The 15,506-nt window shown below is 36.4% G+C and overlaps 1 protein-coding gene across 1 annotated transcript in view; it reads left to right on the forward strand.

Annotated features, from left to right (window-relative positions):
• Nucleotides 1-15,506, forward strand: part of COG5 (component of oligomeric golgi complex 5) — a 172,281-nt gene that overhangs the window by 122,087 nt on the left and 34,688 nt on the right. The window contains exons 11-14 of the mRNA XM_030960406.1: nt 3,480-3,561; nt 5,819-6,023; nt 6,726-6,887; nt 8,908-9,007. Coding sequence (XP_030816266.1) covers nt 3,480-3,561; nt 5,819-6,023; nt 6,726-6,887; nt 8,908-9,007 — 549 coding nt within the window. The remainder of the gene's footprint in view (nt 1-3,479; nt 3,562-5,818; nt 6,024-6,725; nt 6,888-8,907; nt 9,008-15,506) is intronic.

The raw sequence follows: 15,506 nt of genomic DNA on the forward strand, positions 1-15,506 counted from the left end.
CATTTAAAGTCTCAGAATATTAATTGATAGAAATATTAGTACATCCTTGTGGATTATTTTACAACTATATGCTGATATGCTGCAAAAAGCTATTTAATTGCAGAAGTGGGTTATTTTAGACTAATTATGAGGTAGTGTATTCCTTGAATAGTGGAAGTAAGTCTGCTAGCACACTTCAGTGTGTTCTGCAAGACAAGTATTAGACACAAGACAGATTTGGACCAAAGAGAGCCCTATCTCCACATTGAATCACTAATGTGGATGTACCCAATGCTCCCATACATTGTCTACCACTGAGGATATTTGGTGTAAGTGTGGAGGAGGACTATATTCATTATTTGCAGATGGGAAGATGAGAAGGTAGTTTTAGCTAGCTGACTTCAGTTTTCTGAAAGCAAAAGGCCCAAAAGAGCAGTTACTTTCTGATACAGTGGTTTGCTGCTCACAATGCTGTATGTGAAGCATAGGGAAGGCTTATAAACTTTCCATTACATTAAGATGAGCCAGTAGATTTGCTGTGTACATTTCAAGCAAGCAGAACTGCCTTTCCCAGCTTCATTCTGCCTATCTTTTTAAGTCCTTGAAGAAGTTGTCCAGTACAAGGAATATTCCTTTGATTTCCTCTTGCAGAAAAACACTCCTTTTGCTACCCTTTCCTTGTAATTTTCTAGTATTGATTATTGTCAGATGGAATTGCATGCTACGTTTTAAGCAGTTAAATTATAATTCTCATAAATCTAATAAATCTGATCCTTATTAGAATACATAATTTAAAAAACAAGCAGTGAGAAACTCAAATGTACCTTCAAAAGTAATATATTGAAATAATGTGTAAGCAAAAGAAATTACAGGTTTAAACAAATTAAATTGTTTCTGGATGCTCATGGTTGCATATGGCACTTTTTTACTCCCTCTGGAGTATCTAATGCTAATGCTTTGCTGTATTCCAGTTTTGGTAGCTACAGTCCACCTACTTAAATACCACCCCCGGTGTATGCGTAGGCAACAGTATTCTCTAGTTCCTGCCACAAACTCATACATGGTCTTCTCTGTGCTATTAATCAGCAGCTATATTTCACCTCCAGAGAGACTGCATCTCAGCACTGGACAAACTGAATTCTCGTGTCATATGTTATACAAGCAGCCAGCACTCTGTAGATAGTGATTTTAGTTAGTTAGAAAACTGGGCATTTATTTTTTCCCCTAAACATTTTTGACTGAGTAGTCAGTCAGTAGGAAATGTTATCTGACTTTTTAATGAAGCTTTTCCCTTCTGTCTCTCCTCATACATAATGCAGTTGGCTAGCTGAGCCATGAGGGCCTTCTTCCCTACAAAATTCTGATACAGTCAATGTACACCATTCACCCAGGTCAGAAGACGCCAGCTAATGAGCAGAGGCTAATTTGTATGGCTGTGGCTACCTATGCAAATGTGTGCATGAGAACATATGTATGCATGTCTGACCTTATATAGTATATGCATATAGAGATACATGGAAAAGTGGCATATTTCCACAGCAACATAAAGCATCATCCCATGTTACTGTTACTTGTTACCATGTTGAATCTGACAGTTAAGATAGGAATGTTGATTGGGAGGAGCACATGCATATTTGTTTTCTGGACCCTTTAGTCACTGTGTTTTCTGCTGAGACAGTGATAGAGATGTAGATGGTAATTACAGAAATGAAAAAAAAGATTTTTAAAGTGCTCTCTAACTATTTTTCCACCTCCATTAGATTATTTAGAATTTGAATTGAGTTACCACGCTCAATAGGCAACCGTTGTTCCAGGTTGGGCTAGAGGATATGAAAGCCAATTAATTTATATTTGATGTGAAAGGCCATTTGTTTTATAGTAGTCTTCATGCTCTAAATTTGAAACTCTGAAATAAAGAATTAAGTCATTCACGTTTATGCTATCACAATAAATTTATCAAAGAAAAGAGATTTTATGCAGTGAACCTTCTGAATAATTTTCTGATATTCTAATATTACTTTGCCCATTTATGAAAGTCAAGTACAATTTTACAGAAAAATACAAGCATAACTATAAAATAAATTACTTCAGTTTCTAAATCTGTCATTGTCCTCAAGCAGTCAAAAATGAGATTCCGTAATCCCAGTTTATTTTAGCATTCAGTGTTAATTATCATGCATTTTATGAGTCCAAGAGTATAAAAGATGTTCTCTCTCAGTTCCTAATACATGACCCATAAACTTTACCTTTCTTTCCCTTTAGAGATAAGGAGTAGAGTTGGATTAATTCCTCATCTAATTGCAGAGTTTGTGACGATAATCCTATTTTTATCATTACTTTTAGATGTATCACTGTACCTTTGACTGATTTTCAGAATTTATATTCATTCTTTAAGATGATTTTTTTTAAAACTGAAACTTGTGCTTGAACTTGCAGTTTTTCAGTGAACAGATCTTCAAGAGGGATGCAGTGGTGCTTGTTAATGAATGACATTGTAAAGACATTTGTTGGTTTGCCCATTATTGCCGCTGCTAGTGAAAAGAGACTTTTTTTTTTATCATCTTAAGTAGTAGTAATTAATTTTGGAGTAGCGACACATTTAAATATAATAGATTATCTCCACCTTTTTGTGGTACTGCTGGGCAGTGCAGAAGTGAAACTGACATGTTTTTTCTTTTCTGATTATCATTCCCATAGTGATCTGGTCAAACTGGTTAATGCAGACATAGGTTCAAGGGATGACATGTACACCATGCAAGGAATCCTTCTGTTCAGAGTGGGTTTTCTCTTCCCATGACAACACCGAGCAGTCTTCCAAGTATTTTAACAAGAAGGCAGGACAGGATATCCATCCTCATATCCTGGAATTTTATTTTCTACCTCAGACAGGGATCAAAAATCACACTTTAATGCTTGACCCTAAGTGCCAGATGTTGGGGGCAGTGGAGAAGCAGCCTGCCCCTGCACATTCCCTTTGGTGGCTTGTTTCACTTCTGACTGCAAGCCCTGTTGGCACCAGGCAGGGAAGAGTCAGCTGTGAGGTTCACTGAATTTTTGTGTGGTTTGTGTTTTTGGGAAGCAGAGCTGCTCTGTGTGCAGTGGTTTGGTGCCTGGTTGGAGTTTGCCAGTGCGTGGTAATGGCAGTGAATAGTTGCTGTGGTGTAGCCAGCACGAGAACTCCCACGGAATGGGAAGGTCACTGCAGTGCAGGGAGATGTTCTAACACGTCTCTGAGGTGTGCTGCTTCAGGCTGCACTCACACCCCTAGTGAGCTGGGAGATTTCTGCTCAAATATTTAATTTGAGACAAGACTGAAGCTTTTCTTTTGTTTTCTCCAATAGTTTTTCTAGCTCTAAACCTGAGGAAAACTTCTCAGATTTCACTTTTGTTTTTATTTTCAGTGTTGAGGAGCAACTTTGACTGGAAACATTTGCATTGCTTGAGATTCTTTGGAAAGAGCATGTTTTGAAACTTGTATTCCTTTTGTCCCCTGCTCTTAGGATGGCCAATCTGATATTTTGTACAAATTTTGGACTGCAGTAACCCAGACACTTTCCTCTCAGTTTCAGTCAGCAACAGACTGTAAGTATGCAGTATAAATTATTTGTAATGTGTTTTGTAATTATTTTGAATCTCACTTTTTGGTAAGTCCTCTGCTTGGTATCTCCTCTACCAGAACTATAGCAGTGGTTCACTCAGCACAAAATCTGTGTGTTTAAAACTTCTGGGTTTGTAACCAGACAGGATCCTCTTAAACTGTGGTTGAATTTTCAGAAAGAAATATTTTCTGTTTCATTAAGTAGTTATTATTTAATAACAAAAAGTATTTTTCTAACTGTGAGTGGAGGTAAAAATGTTTGGAATGGTACATTATACTCCCTGATGCAGGTGGGTTTGCCAAATTCAAAATTAGTAATTTGATTTTAAAGATAAATTTTTAATCTTTTCTTGTAAAACACTAATTGGTTGTAAAAATCAGATTTCAGTCATTTTTTGGATTCCATTATAAACAGGATTTTAGTTACTTCAAAATTGTTTTATATAAATAGAGATGAACAGCTGGTGTTCTGACTATACACAATTTTCTCTACATGTGTGCATGTAAATAGCTGATAATCAAGGAATATTAAATATAAATCATGTGTTAAGATAAGACAGTTCTATTACCAGAACATGCTAATGCAGCATGCAGTTGGATCATAGGTGAGTTTGGTACTTTCATATATATATCTTTCACATTTGCATAGAGTGTTTAAATTTAATCATTTACACATAGAGGTGAAGAGCATAAGATGTGCATTTATCTTTGTGATCTCAGCTATTGCACTGGCCCTTCAAAATTTGGTCCTTCCAGGCTTTATAGCAGCAATATAATTTTGAGGAACTAGCTGGTAAATTCATACTCAGTGGTTGCTAAGTAACTAGATGATCCCAAAAGAAAATGTATGCATCTTGTGTTAAAACATGTTAATTTTACTGTTTGCCTTATGCATTGCTTTAAGGGCAGCTTGTACATACCCTGAGCCTCCTGTGCTCACACTGAACACGTGCTGCCTGTTCTCAGTATTCTCATTGAGGATTGTAAATTTGTGACATCACTTAACAGGACCAACCAGCACTGCAGAACTGAGGGAACTCTTACATTTTGGCAGCTGTACTTTTTCTAACAGCTATTCAAAACTATTTTATTACTTACAGTTTTTTAATAATGTATTTCATATAAACATTTATGAGGGGGTTTGATGTGAATGTTTTTATCTTGCTACAGCTGAGTTTTGGGGAGACAGATTTTTTCATTTCAGCGAGGCATCTAAATAAAAATACTCATTTTTAACATGAATTTCTGGTGACTGAATGTACTGACATCAGTCAGGTTCTGGATCATATAGATCAGAGGAAGACAAGATATCAGAAAAATAGTGTAAAAATAGAAATTTGTAGCAGTTTAAAAGGTTTGATATTAGATAATGATCTGCTTGTGTGAGGTTAGGACAGTCTTTGTAAACATAGCTTCATGACCTAAAATAACTCTGTGTTTGATAATAAATGTGAATCCTCCAGTATTCCAAATTATATATTTGAGTTGAAAGCACAGGCTGGGTGAAATGGGGCAGATGTCTGGAACCTGAAGAACCTATGAATGAATGGAACAGTGTTAATCTCCTAATGTAATGGGAAATCTCTAGAGTATGAGTGATGTTAGATCAAGATTAACAGTTGCTAAAGCAGTTGTACATTTGTTTCATTTCCTGTTACTTGTGGCAAGCCTTTCAAGGCTGAACATAATGCTGCTTTTTCTGCTGGCTTTGTCATTCTTTGATAAGATTAGGAATTGCATATTAAGTACCTTGTTTTAAGAAGTTCACATAAAAGCATATGTTTCCCTCAACACATTTCTGAAGACTTTGGTTCATAGGAGTTATCTTTGTCTGTTTTAAATTGTTATCTTCAAAGTTGCACAGCCCCACACTTATCCTCCATCAAGATATTGTTAGCAAATCTCTAGATTTAGAGAGTTCCAATTACCGTTTGGCCTGAAATGAATGGTAATAATAATTAAGTTTGATACTAAACATTTACTGTACAAAATAAAGTAATTTTTTCATATCTAGTCTTCCAGTTGTGGGTTTTATATTGGTGCTTTACATCCTTTGTCAAGTGCTTTTAATGTTATAGTTATGTCACTTTGAAATGAATTAGAAATATTACATTATTAATATTAAACTTAGAATAACATTGTGTAACACTGATATAAATGCAAGGATAGAGGTTGTTTATAGGAGTAAAAAAAATTGGTTTGAACTTAGCATTGTGTGTTGCTTACTGCTTTGTTTTACAGCCTCTATGTTTTTGAAACAAGCATTTGAAGGAGAATACCCTAAATTACTGAGGCTTTATAATGACTTGTGGAAGCGCCTCCAACAATATAGTCAAAATATTCAGAGGAATTTTAACACAAGTGCAACTACTGATCTTTTTGCTGAGCTACAACAAATGGAAGAAGATGCACAGGACATATTCATGCAAAAAAATGGAGATTATGAGTATGTATTATGAACTGTATGACTATAAAATCTAAATCTTTGCACCCTGTAAAAAAACAGAATATTTTTTAAACTCACTGTTATTCAAATTGTCGCTGCAGGAGAATTTGAAAGGCTTTTTTCCCCTCTTGCAGTTACCTCTGAAATGCTATTTTAGAGCTCTAGGCTTTTCATTAAGCTATATGTCTAACAGTGTTGGGTTGTTTTGTCTTTCACAAAGTCTCCGACTTTTGAACAAGTCCTATCTTTTTGTCTCTTTGAGTGAAAAAAATAGGAAAATGGTGAAATTCAGTTTTGTATGTATTCTGATTACAGCACTAGCTTTCTCCTGATGACACTGCAATCATTTGAGTGTGACAAATGCTCAGTTGTTATGATTCACAGTTTTTAGTTTATACATCATAGAATAAACATCATCTAAGTGATATCAGAAAGATCAAACTGAAACAGGCTTATCAAGCCTATTATGACTTCTAGACTTATGTAAGATAAAATGAATATTTTATATGAGAATTGTATTGACTTAAATATGTTCTTGAGCAGTCAGTGGGAGACTTATCAGAAGAATGTTTTTCATATGCATATGTTTAAAAAGCAGAAAGGAAAAACAGGTTCAGTATTGAAAAGTTTGTATGTCTGGAAAGATTTAATGCTATTGTGTATTTTAATTTAAAATGTAATAACTTTTTCTTATGTGCAAAGTCCAGAAAAGGCCTTGAAAGATTCACTGCAACAATATGAAGCTGCCTATTTGTCAAAATCCTTGTCTCGACTGTTTGACCCCATCAATCTCGTCTTTCCTCCTGGAGGTCGGAATCCTCCCTCCTCTGACGAGCTTGACAGCATCATTAAAACTATAGCCAGGTATGCACATGTAAGGCATTGGAAATGGGTATTGGAAATACTCAACATGTATTTTGTCATAACTTACAGTTTTAGAAAGGAGACTTCTTAACAGTAGAATGTTGATTACTCTTTAATTATAAAGTAGATTAATGCAAAAATCAAGTTAGAGTTTAGGATAGGCTGGGATAGGATAGGACAGGATAAAATAGAGTAACTCACAATAGACCAGCATATTTCAGTTGGACGGGACCTACAATGATAAATCCAGTCCAACTGCATGAACACTTCAGAGCTGGCCAAAAACTAAAACATGTGGAGGGCATTGTCCAAATGCCTCTTCAATACTGATAGGCTTAGGGCATCGACCACCTCTCTAAGAAGCCTTTTCCAGGGTTTGACCACCCTCTTGTTAAGGAAGGGATTCCTTAACGCCAAGTTGGAACCTCACCTCATGCAGCTTTGAACCATTCCCACACCTCCTCTGACTGGATTCTGGGGAGGAGTGCTCAGCACCTCCTTCTCCACTTCCCCTGCTTAGGAAGCTGTAGAGGGCAATGAGGCTGCCCCTCCTTTTCTCCAAATTTGACAAGCCCACACCCTTCACTATCCCTCGCAGGATGTCCCTTCCAGTCCTTTCACCTGATCTGTTGCCCTCCTCTGGACACATTCAAATAACACCACATTCTTCCTAAATTGGCGGACCTTGAACTAGACATGGTGTTCAAGGTGAGGCTGCACCAATGCTGAATACAGCAAGATAGGCACCTCTTTATTATTTTTTATAATAAATATATTCTATTATATATTTTCTGTATTTTGTTTTTCTGGAATAAATGAAGTTTTAACATAGGTTTTAATGTTTAAGCTTATAAAAGATCAGGAAAAGAAACTTTACACATACTGTCAATGTCTGCTATCTTAATGATCCTGACTGTATCAAAGGGAAGTGGTTGTTGCTTGGCTGGAAGTGATAACACCTGATGTAAATACTTTGTTAGAGTAAAACAGCAAGATGATAAGTAAATATGACTTTTCCAGGTAGAATTTGTAGAATGAGATACCTAAATTACCAATGGTGCATTTTCCCTCATAAGGTTTTGGTAACGACTACTCTGTTTAATAAAGTCTGAAAAAAGATGGGCAGTATTCACATTATGTGTGTCGGTGTATAAAATATTAAATATTGACACAGTACTTGTGACTGGGAGTTACAGATGCTCAGAACATGTCTGTTGGTATGGTGACTGATACTGTTTTGCTCCTTGCAAAAGAGAAAGGAAAACAACATGAAAATTACTAAATTTCAACTGAATTTTCTAGAGTGACCTTTAGCTTATGATGTTTGGGGACCTAGAGAGTTCTTAGAGAAGGTTTTTCCAAGTTGGGAGGCCTGGTGATTCTCCAGCTCTTGAGAGAGGTTAAACTCACCATTAGCAACATGATGATTCTTGTGCTTGCCTGTCTTCAGCAGAGCAGTTCTGAGTGCAGCCCCAGCCAATGGAGATCTGGGGACGTTAATGAACAAAAAATACTGGAAGCGATTTAGAAATCTTTCTTCTTTTGTTCCCTGTCATTCCTTGGGGGCCTCTTTTACTATAAAGGATTGCCTAAAACACAACTTATTAGTTGTGTCAAGCTAAGGCATCCCCTGGGTATTTCTGCACAGCTCATGTAATTCCAGAGTTGAATGACTGTGTGTTCACCTGTAATGTTTGAAGGCTGCTGCCAAAGCTTGAATGTAGTTAATTGCTGTCAATATTTTTGAATGGCTTACTAATAGTGATTTCATACTGAAGTGTCATTCCTAAACTTTGCTCATTTCTACTAGAATAGGAACACTGCACATAAAATTCCCAAATGACTTGTTAAATTGTAAACTGAATTACAGTGCGTGGAAAGACTTGGTTGTATGTGTTACTCTCTCTAAATTGACATGCCACGTAACTGTGGATTCATAGTTAATTCTTTATTGATCTACTACAGCTCTCAATACAGCACTGTTCAGTTGTTAATTAAGATTTGTGATCTTTGCTTCCAGTGAGCTAAACGTGGCTGCTGTTGATCCAGACCTGAGTTTAGCTGTGGCCAAAAATGTGGCGAAGACCATTCAGCTTTTTGGTGTAAAATCAGAACAGCTTGTAAGTAACTTTAAATTTCTAAATAGCAGTGTTTTTTCATGTGCAGGGTTCTGGCTTTTGTAGATTTAGAACATAAAAGTTAAGCAATCTAGATAGACAAAACCTTCCAATTAGCTTTCCATTGTATTTATGAGCATGATCAATTAAATTCTGCCTTCAGACAAAGTCAGCCTATTGATAGCAGTAAAATTTATCTGTATAACTCCAAATTGAATTTGCCATATTAATTTTTAAAACCTCAAAATTGTAGCTGTCATTAAACAAAATCAAGACTGTTAAATTCAGTTCTTTATTAACCAACATTTGGTACTACATCAGTTACATGATATAGTGTCTTTATAGTATTAAAATTTGGACTATTCAAATACAATTTTTCGCTACTTGCAAGAAATTTTGGGTATTTTTTCCATATATGTATTATTTGACATATATTTAACTGACCTTTGATTTGTTTGTCATATATTTCCAATCATTTACCATGCAGTGGTATCTAGTGTTAACCTGAATAGGAGAAGGATCCCCAAAGCCTTATCCTTTTGGTAAGAGCCTCCAAAAAGCCTATGGATAGTACAGTCAATGTTGTCATCATTAAAAAAAAAAAAAAAAAAGAGATGAACAATTTTCTCCTAAGGGCTATTGCTGAAATTATAATAGCTTTTTTATGAAGAGATGAAAAAAAATTTTTGCAATATGCAGACCCACCAGAAATGACTAACTACTTGTATTTGTAAACAAGATGTTCACTTAATAAACAACATTAATTCTGACAGCAGACTCAGATACCAGTAACATTCATTTACTATATGTTTTATTTAAAGAAAGATGCTTGCTAATATTTTTTGGTACCAATTGGCTACAAAACATTGCAGTAATTTAGTTAGTTTGGTTTCTGTTTACCTTTTACATTTCTTCCCTCTCCAATAGCTTTGAAAAAATTGAAATTCAGTAACACATACTTTGTTTACTTTGTCTATGGGATGAATTGTCTTGGAAGTTTGCTGACTTAGTGTAGGGAAAAGGAAGGTAGGTGAAGCAGTCATGAAGGCCATAAAGAATAATTTAGACTTTAAAATAAAAACAAATGTTAGCATTATTTTGTTAGCTATTTAAAGCATAGTGCTTAAGTTGAGTCTGCTTTTAAAGATACCAAATCATGGCTTCATATTTTCAGGATGAAATTTGCTCATGACAGAAATGAGAATTTTTAGTAGGTTGTGAGAGTCATTGTAGGTAAAAAAAATACATTGTTGTCTGTGTGTCATGGAGTGTAGTGTCAAATAGTGGCATTCAACTGGGAAAAAAAAGGCCTTTCAGCTGTAACTGTGAAAGTATCAGGGTTGTGCTCATTGTCTGTTAGAGTCTGGCCAGTGGATTCTTTGGAAGTGAACATCTTTGTCTGATCAGACAGCTGGAAAATTCATAAGAAACCCTGAAAAAACCAAGATACTTACAAATAAGCTGATAAGTATATGATTTGTGGCTTTGTGTTAGCTAACCTTAAAGTAAAAGAATGTAGAAAGAAAGAAGAGGGAGTGTGAGCCCTTAAACTTCTTGATTTTGACAACTCAAAATGCGAACTTGAAACACTAAAAGCTAAGCCACGGGATTAGCCAAGCTGGCAGGATGAACATCAGTGTCCTTGAAGCACATACCTGCAAATTGTAAAATAATATTGCACAGCTACCATTTTGTTAAACTTCTTTCTTTCCTTGCTGATATATGTTACAAACTTAAAAGCCAGAAGTTCTCAACACAGTTGCCAAGATATAAGTGTCAGAGTCATCTTTGAAGTGCTGAAATATCATTCCTAGCCTCCAGCTGCCTCTCCAGCAGGGCATGGCTCTCCCACTTGTCCTGTGCCATGCTTGCCAGCCCTCTGGATATAATCTGGAACAACTTAGTCTTTTTTTGGTGCCTATTTTTGGGCAGACAGATTGAGCCTGGAATGTGCACCACATGTAGAATAGGAGCTATGTTAGACAGCACTGTTTCATTATGTTTTAGTGATTTAGCCAAAAATGCAATCTTAATTCAATCTTGTTATCCAGCCTCCAACAATAGCTTGGAGTCAACAATAGTCCTCCTCTCCAAAGCTGAGAAGGGGACCATGGAACATATCCGCTCAGATGCTTCGTGTCTGATAGCTAGAGCAGAGCAGTGCTAGAGATGGACATTTAATTTCCTGGAGGAACTTGAAATTGAGTTATCTTCCAAATTAAAAGTAAACAAAACCATCTCAGAATTCTCAGTGAAGGAAGATGGGGGCAGGAGACTTAAGAATGTAATTAATTTATATATTTTTTAATATTGTAATATTGCAGGTAGATTTGAAAGGTGAAAAACTGAAATGTGCAGTTCTAAAAAGGTCGAGACATTCTGATGTTGATGTCAGGGTTTTTATTTACTCAGTTTCACAAAACAAGGAATTCACTGAGATTTTGTGGCTGTTTCTCCAAGTATCCTTAAATAGACAAATAACAAGAAAAATGTTACTCAAGATTCAAAGGTTTTACCTTTGAGCAAAAGCAGCATCTGTCAGTCTGTACATGCAGTCCTAAAGCAAAAAATACTAAGAAAAAACAGCCTCTTCCTGTAAATCCTAAACATTTGTTTATGTTACTTGTGCCTTTGTACCCTTTTCAACTTTCCCCACATCAAGAATTTGCTGCACCTGAGGCCTGTTCTTTTATTAACCAGTTCAGAGAAGATAATATCTGGAAGCAGCAGTATGTAGATACATTCTGCTGTTGGGTGAATCTTTAGTCAATCCCTTGCTGATGCTTGGTGTGGTTGGTGTATGCCATACAGCATTCAGAATTATTGTCCTAATTTCACTCAGTGTAATTGCAGATGTTCTTACTATACAGAGTTTGAAGGGCTAATTAGACATTGCACTAGATCTAAAAAATATTTCTGTTAATATAAGAGTATTAGCTTTCATCTTCACCACCTATCCTGTGTTTTGTGGTGCTGAGAAAGTGTGCTTGATATATTTTCTCTGTGCCATTATAATTTTGTTTCTTCTTATTCATGTTTTCCTTAAAACAGAGAGGCCAGACATCTTCATAATGATTACAGACACCACCAGATTTTTGTTTAGTCACCATTTCCATATCCTTCTCATTCCAGATTGGAAAAGATACTAACAAATCTGAACATCTGAACAAGATTTTCCTCTTCTGCATTTGCACTTTGTAATCTAGTACATAGATTTTAACAAAAGGTCTGTTTACTGAGCCAGATTTTGTTCCCTGGCCACTTTTTCTTGCAAGTGAGGTAGCCTAGATGAGAAAGAGCCCTAACTTTTCTCCTCTATTCAGTTCCAGAGGAGTCATCCATTCCAATTTGCAAATACCTTTAATCGTCTGTCTTGATTGATACATACAATGTGTTGTGCTCTTGTTTAACTGGCCACATCAGGAAAATTAGCTCTTTCATCAAATACTTACAATAAGTACAGTGAAGGGAAGAGATTTGTGAGAAGGCAGTAACTTGCATTTCCTGAAAACAAAAAAGAAAGTTGAGTCATTTAGGGTGTTTATGAGAATTCGTGCTCCTTAACAAAAGATAGGAGCTCATAAATCTGCTTCCCAGAGATATTTTTGTTTACCTGATAGTTGAGAAGTTTAAAAGAGAATTTAAAACTCACCAGCATCTTTATTACATGCCTTTGACGTGGCAGTAGTAATTGTGTGACAGGATCCTCTAGTGCAGTGATCTTAGCATTTAGGGTTATCCATTCCTATCAGTATAAACTTTTGGAGCATGCACCCTCATTGTATGTATACTTGTTTATTTATAACTTCTATACATCTACTATTGAAGTTGTTAATAAGTTGATAATAAATTGATAATAAGTTGGTAATACTGTTGAAGTTGATAATATACTGTTGTTATTTTTGTCATGCACCCCATTTTCTTTTGCCTAATCCTTGTGGTGCATGTGCCCCACTTCAAAGATCACTGCTCTAGAGTAATACTCTGCAGTAATCTTCCATAATAAGGGAACAGACTTGGTCTGTTATTTTTTGGAAAAGATGCATCCTTGATTGCAGTCTTTAGAACTCATATTTGGTTTTCTTAATATGCTACTTTATATCAGATTTTTCATTTATTTATAGAAAATTTAAAAATGGTAATCTAGTGATTGAAAGTGAAACAAAACTGTGTTTCCCCAGTTGATTACCTGTAATTTTGTCATTTACTGAGCTGAATTTTGAATGTACTTGAAATGTTGTGGTTTCTCTTATAATTAAAAATCTCTTCATTGCAACTTTGCAATCACTATATTTTTGTTTGCTGTTGATAGAGAAGTCGTGAAACATTGAGGGTTAATAGCTCTGGAAGTTTACAAGATATGTAATTTTGCCAAAGAGAGAAAAATAAATTGTAAGATCCATTGGTCCATATAGACTGAAGATGGAAGAGCACTCTTTGGTCCTCTAGTCTATTCCCTTCCCAGCGCAGGACTGTTGGAAACAATATTTGTTGTTGGGGCTTTTGGTGTATTATTTCCGGTTTAGAGTGATGATTTCCGTTACCTGAATGTAAGTACTGCATGTTCTCTTACTTTTGTGCTGCTTCTATTCAGCTTGTCATGTGGGTGGATTGAAATACACTAACACACCCACCAAGTGCGCATAGATGAAATGTGTTGTACTGTGAACATGAAAATGCAGTTGTTTAGAGAAGGTGTGATTCTCCTACTTTGTGAACCTGGAGACCTCTACCAGTTTCCTCCCTAGAGTTACAGTCATCCTGTCAGACTATCTTTATGAATTTTGATCAGAGTCCCAGAGCAATCCTTCCTGCCTTGTCTGATGGAGGCTGTCTTGTGACTCCTCCCTCCACGGGGCATTACTAGAGGCATCATCAGAAACAACGTTATCCTTTGGCCAATAAACAAGCAAAGAGTCATTTGCAGAGGCAGCGTTGTAAAAATGAGATTGCCTACTTACTTTTCAGAGCAGGTGGGGGCGATTATGCTGGCAAATTCTGGTGGATTAAGCTGTCTTAAAAACATTTCTATATAAGGATATTGTGTGCTTACATGATTGAGGCAGACACAAACTCACTCTACTGCGTTGCCAGATGGCAGAGCACATTTTAGCTCCACTCCATTCCATGCTGACCAGTTCAGCTGTGGCACCTTGCTGAACACAACACTCCCTCAGCCTGGAGCACAAACAAAGTTCACGTCTGCGTGACGTACAGACAAAGCAGGAACCTGCATGGCCATACTAAACTAGGCAGATTTTTTTTCTAAGGCTGGGGTAGAAAAGGCTAGAAATTGGTGGGAGCTGTGATCGCCTATAATTGGAGTGTTTCCTAAATATGGAATATTGTATTTTATGGAGTAATAAGTTTATCTAAAAAAGGGATCTTTCCAGCAGACAAGAGGCTGCAGGCAGATGATATAATGGAGATCTTTCCCGCTGTCAGACTTGTAAGCAATCATGGAGAGGAAGCCCTCAAAATGTGGAGATGGAGAGTGGGTGTAATGAAGGAGGAAGGAAGTAGAGAATTTGAATAATTTTTAAAATTCTCTTAACTCAGTGTGGTTGAACTGATGCCACGTATATCACAAAAGCGGATGAATGAGGCAGAGGTTTGAAATACAGGCTGAGGACAGTGCTCTGGGAGAGCTACTAACCTTTACCCTCAGCTACTAAACTGTCCTGTATAGCTCATGGTGGAGGCTTGGCTTCTCATCAGGATTTTAGCCTGGGCAGTGGTTGTGGTGTTTGTGATTATCATGTTTGCCCCTTGGAAATTTCTAAGCCCTGTGCAGACAGCACAGTCCTTCCTGGCATTCTGAAGAATGCTGCCTCGGTCTTCTTAAGAAAACATAAGACAATGCATTGTGTATTTTACGTATTTCAAAGTTAAAATGCTAAAAACCCAGGAAGAGAAGCAAATTTTGAGATTAAAGAGAATACATAAGTGTCTCAAAAATTAGTCACTGCACCAAGGTTCAAATAGTTGTCACATATCCTCAAAGGGCAGGACATTATTGGTGACCTCTACTACTGGACATGCCAGGAAACAAAATGAGAGAAAATTTGTCATTCTGATCCCAAACGTGATAGATGTCTGTACACTTCAGACATAAGAATATTTGTGTGGAACATTTGGGTGAATGACGTTTTAAGATTCTGGATTGTTTTGAGGGAGAAGTCAGCATCAGCTGATGATATCTGTGATATAGAGTAGGCAGCCTCTTTCTCACTGTCCTGGATTTCAGTAGTATATAGAGATTTATTTATATTTACTTAAGTAAATATTTGAGTTATGTAATGTTATGCATGGTTCTAGAATGTGCATCAGTTGCAAAGCACTGGAGCAGTAATATGAACAGTAATATGTTGGCACAAAAGGTTTCTTGGGAAGTAAGTGGGAAGCTTTGATTTAGTCTGATGTTGAATACAATGGTGAAACTGAATTTCAGATGTTGTGAAACAATTCTGAATATTTAACTGGCTTAATGCTTAAATGTAAA

Source organism: Camarhynchus parvulus, chromosome 1A (assembly GCF_901933205.1).
Source record: "Camarhynchus parvulus chromosome 1A, STF_HiC, whole genome shotgun sequence".
NCBI classification, from domain to species: domain Eukaryota; kingdom Metazoa; phylum Chordata; class Aves; order Passeriformes; family Thraupidae; genus Camarhynchus; species Camarhynchus parvulus.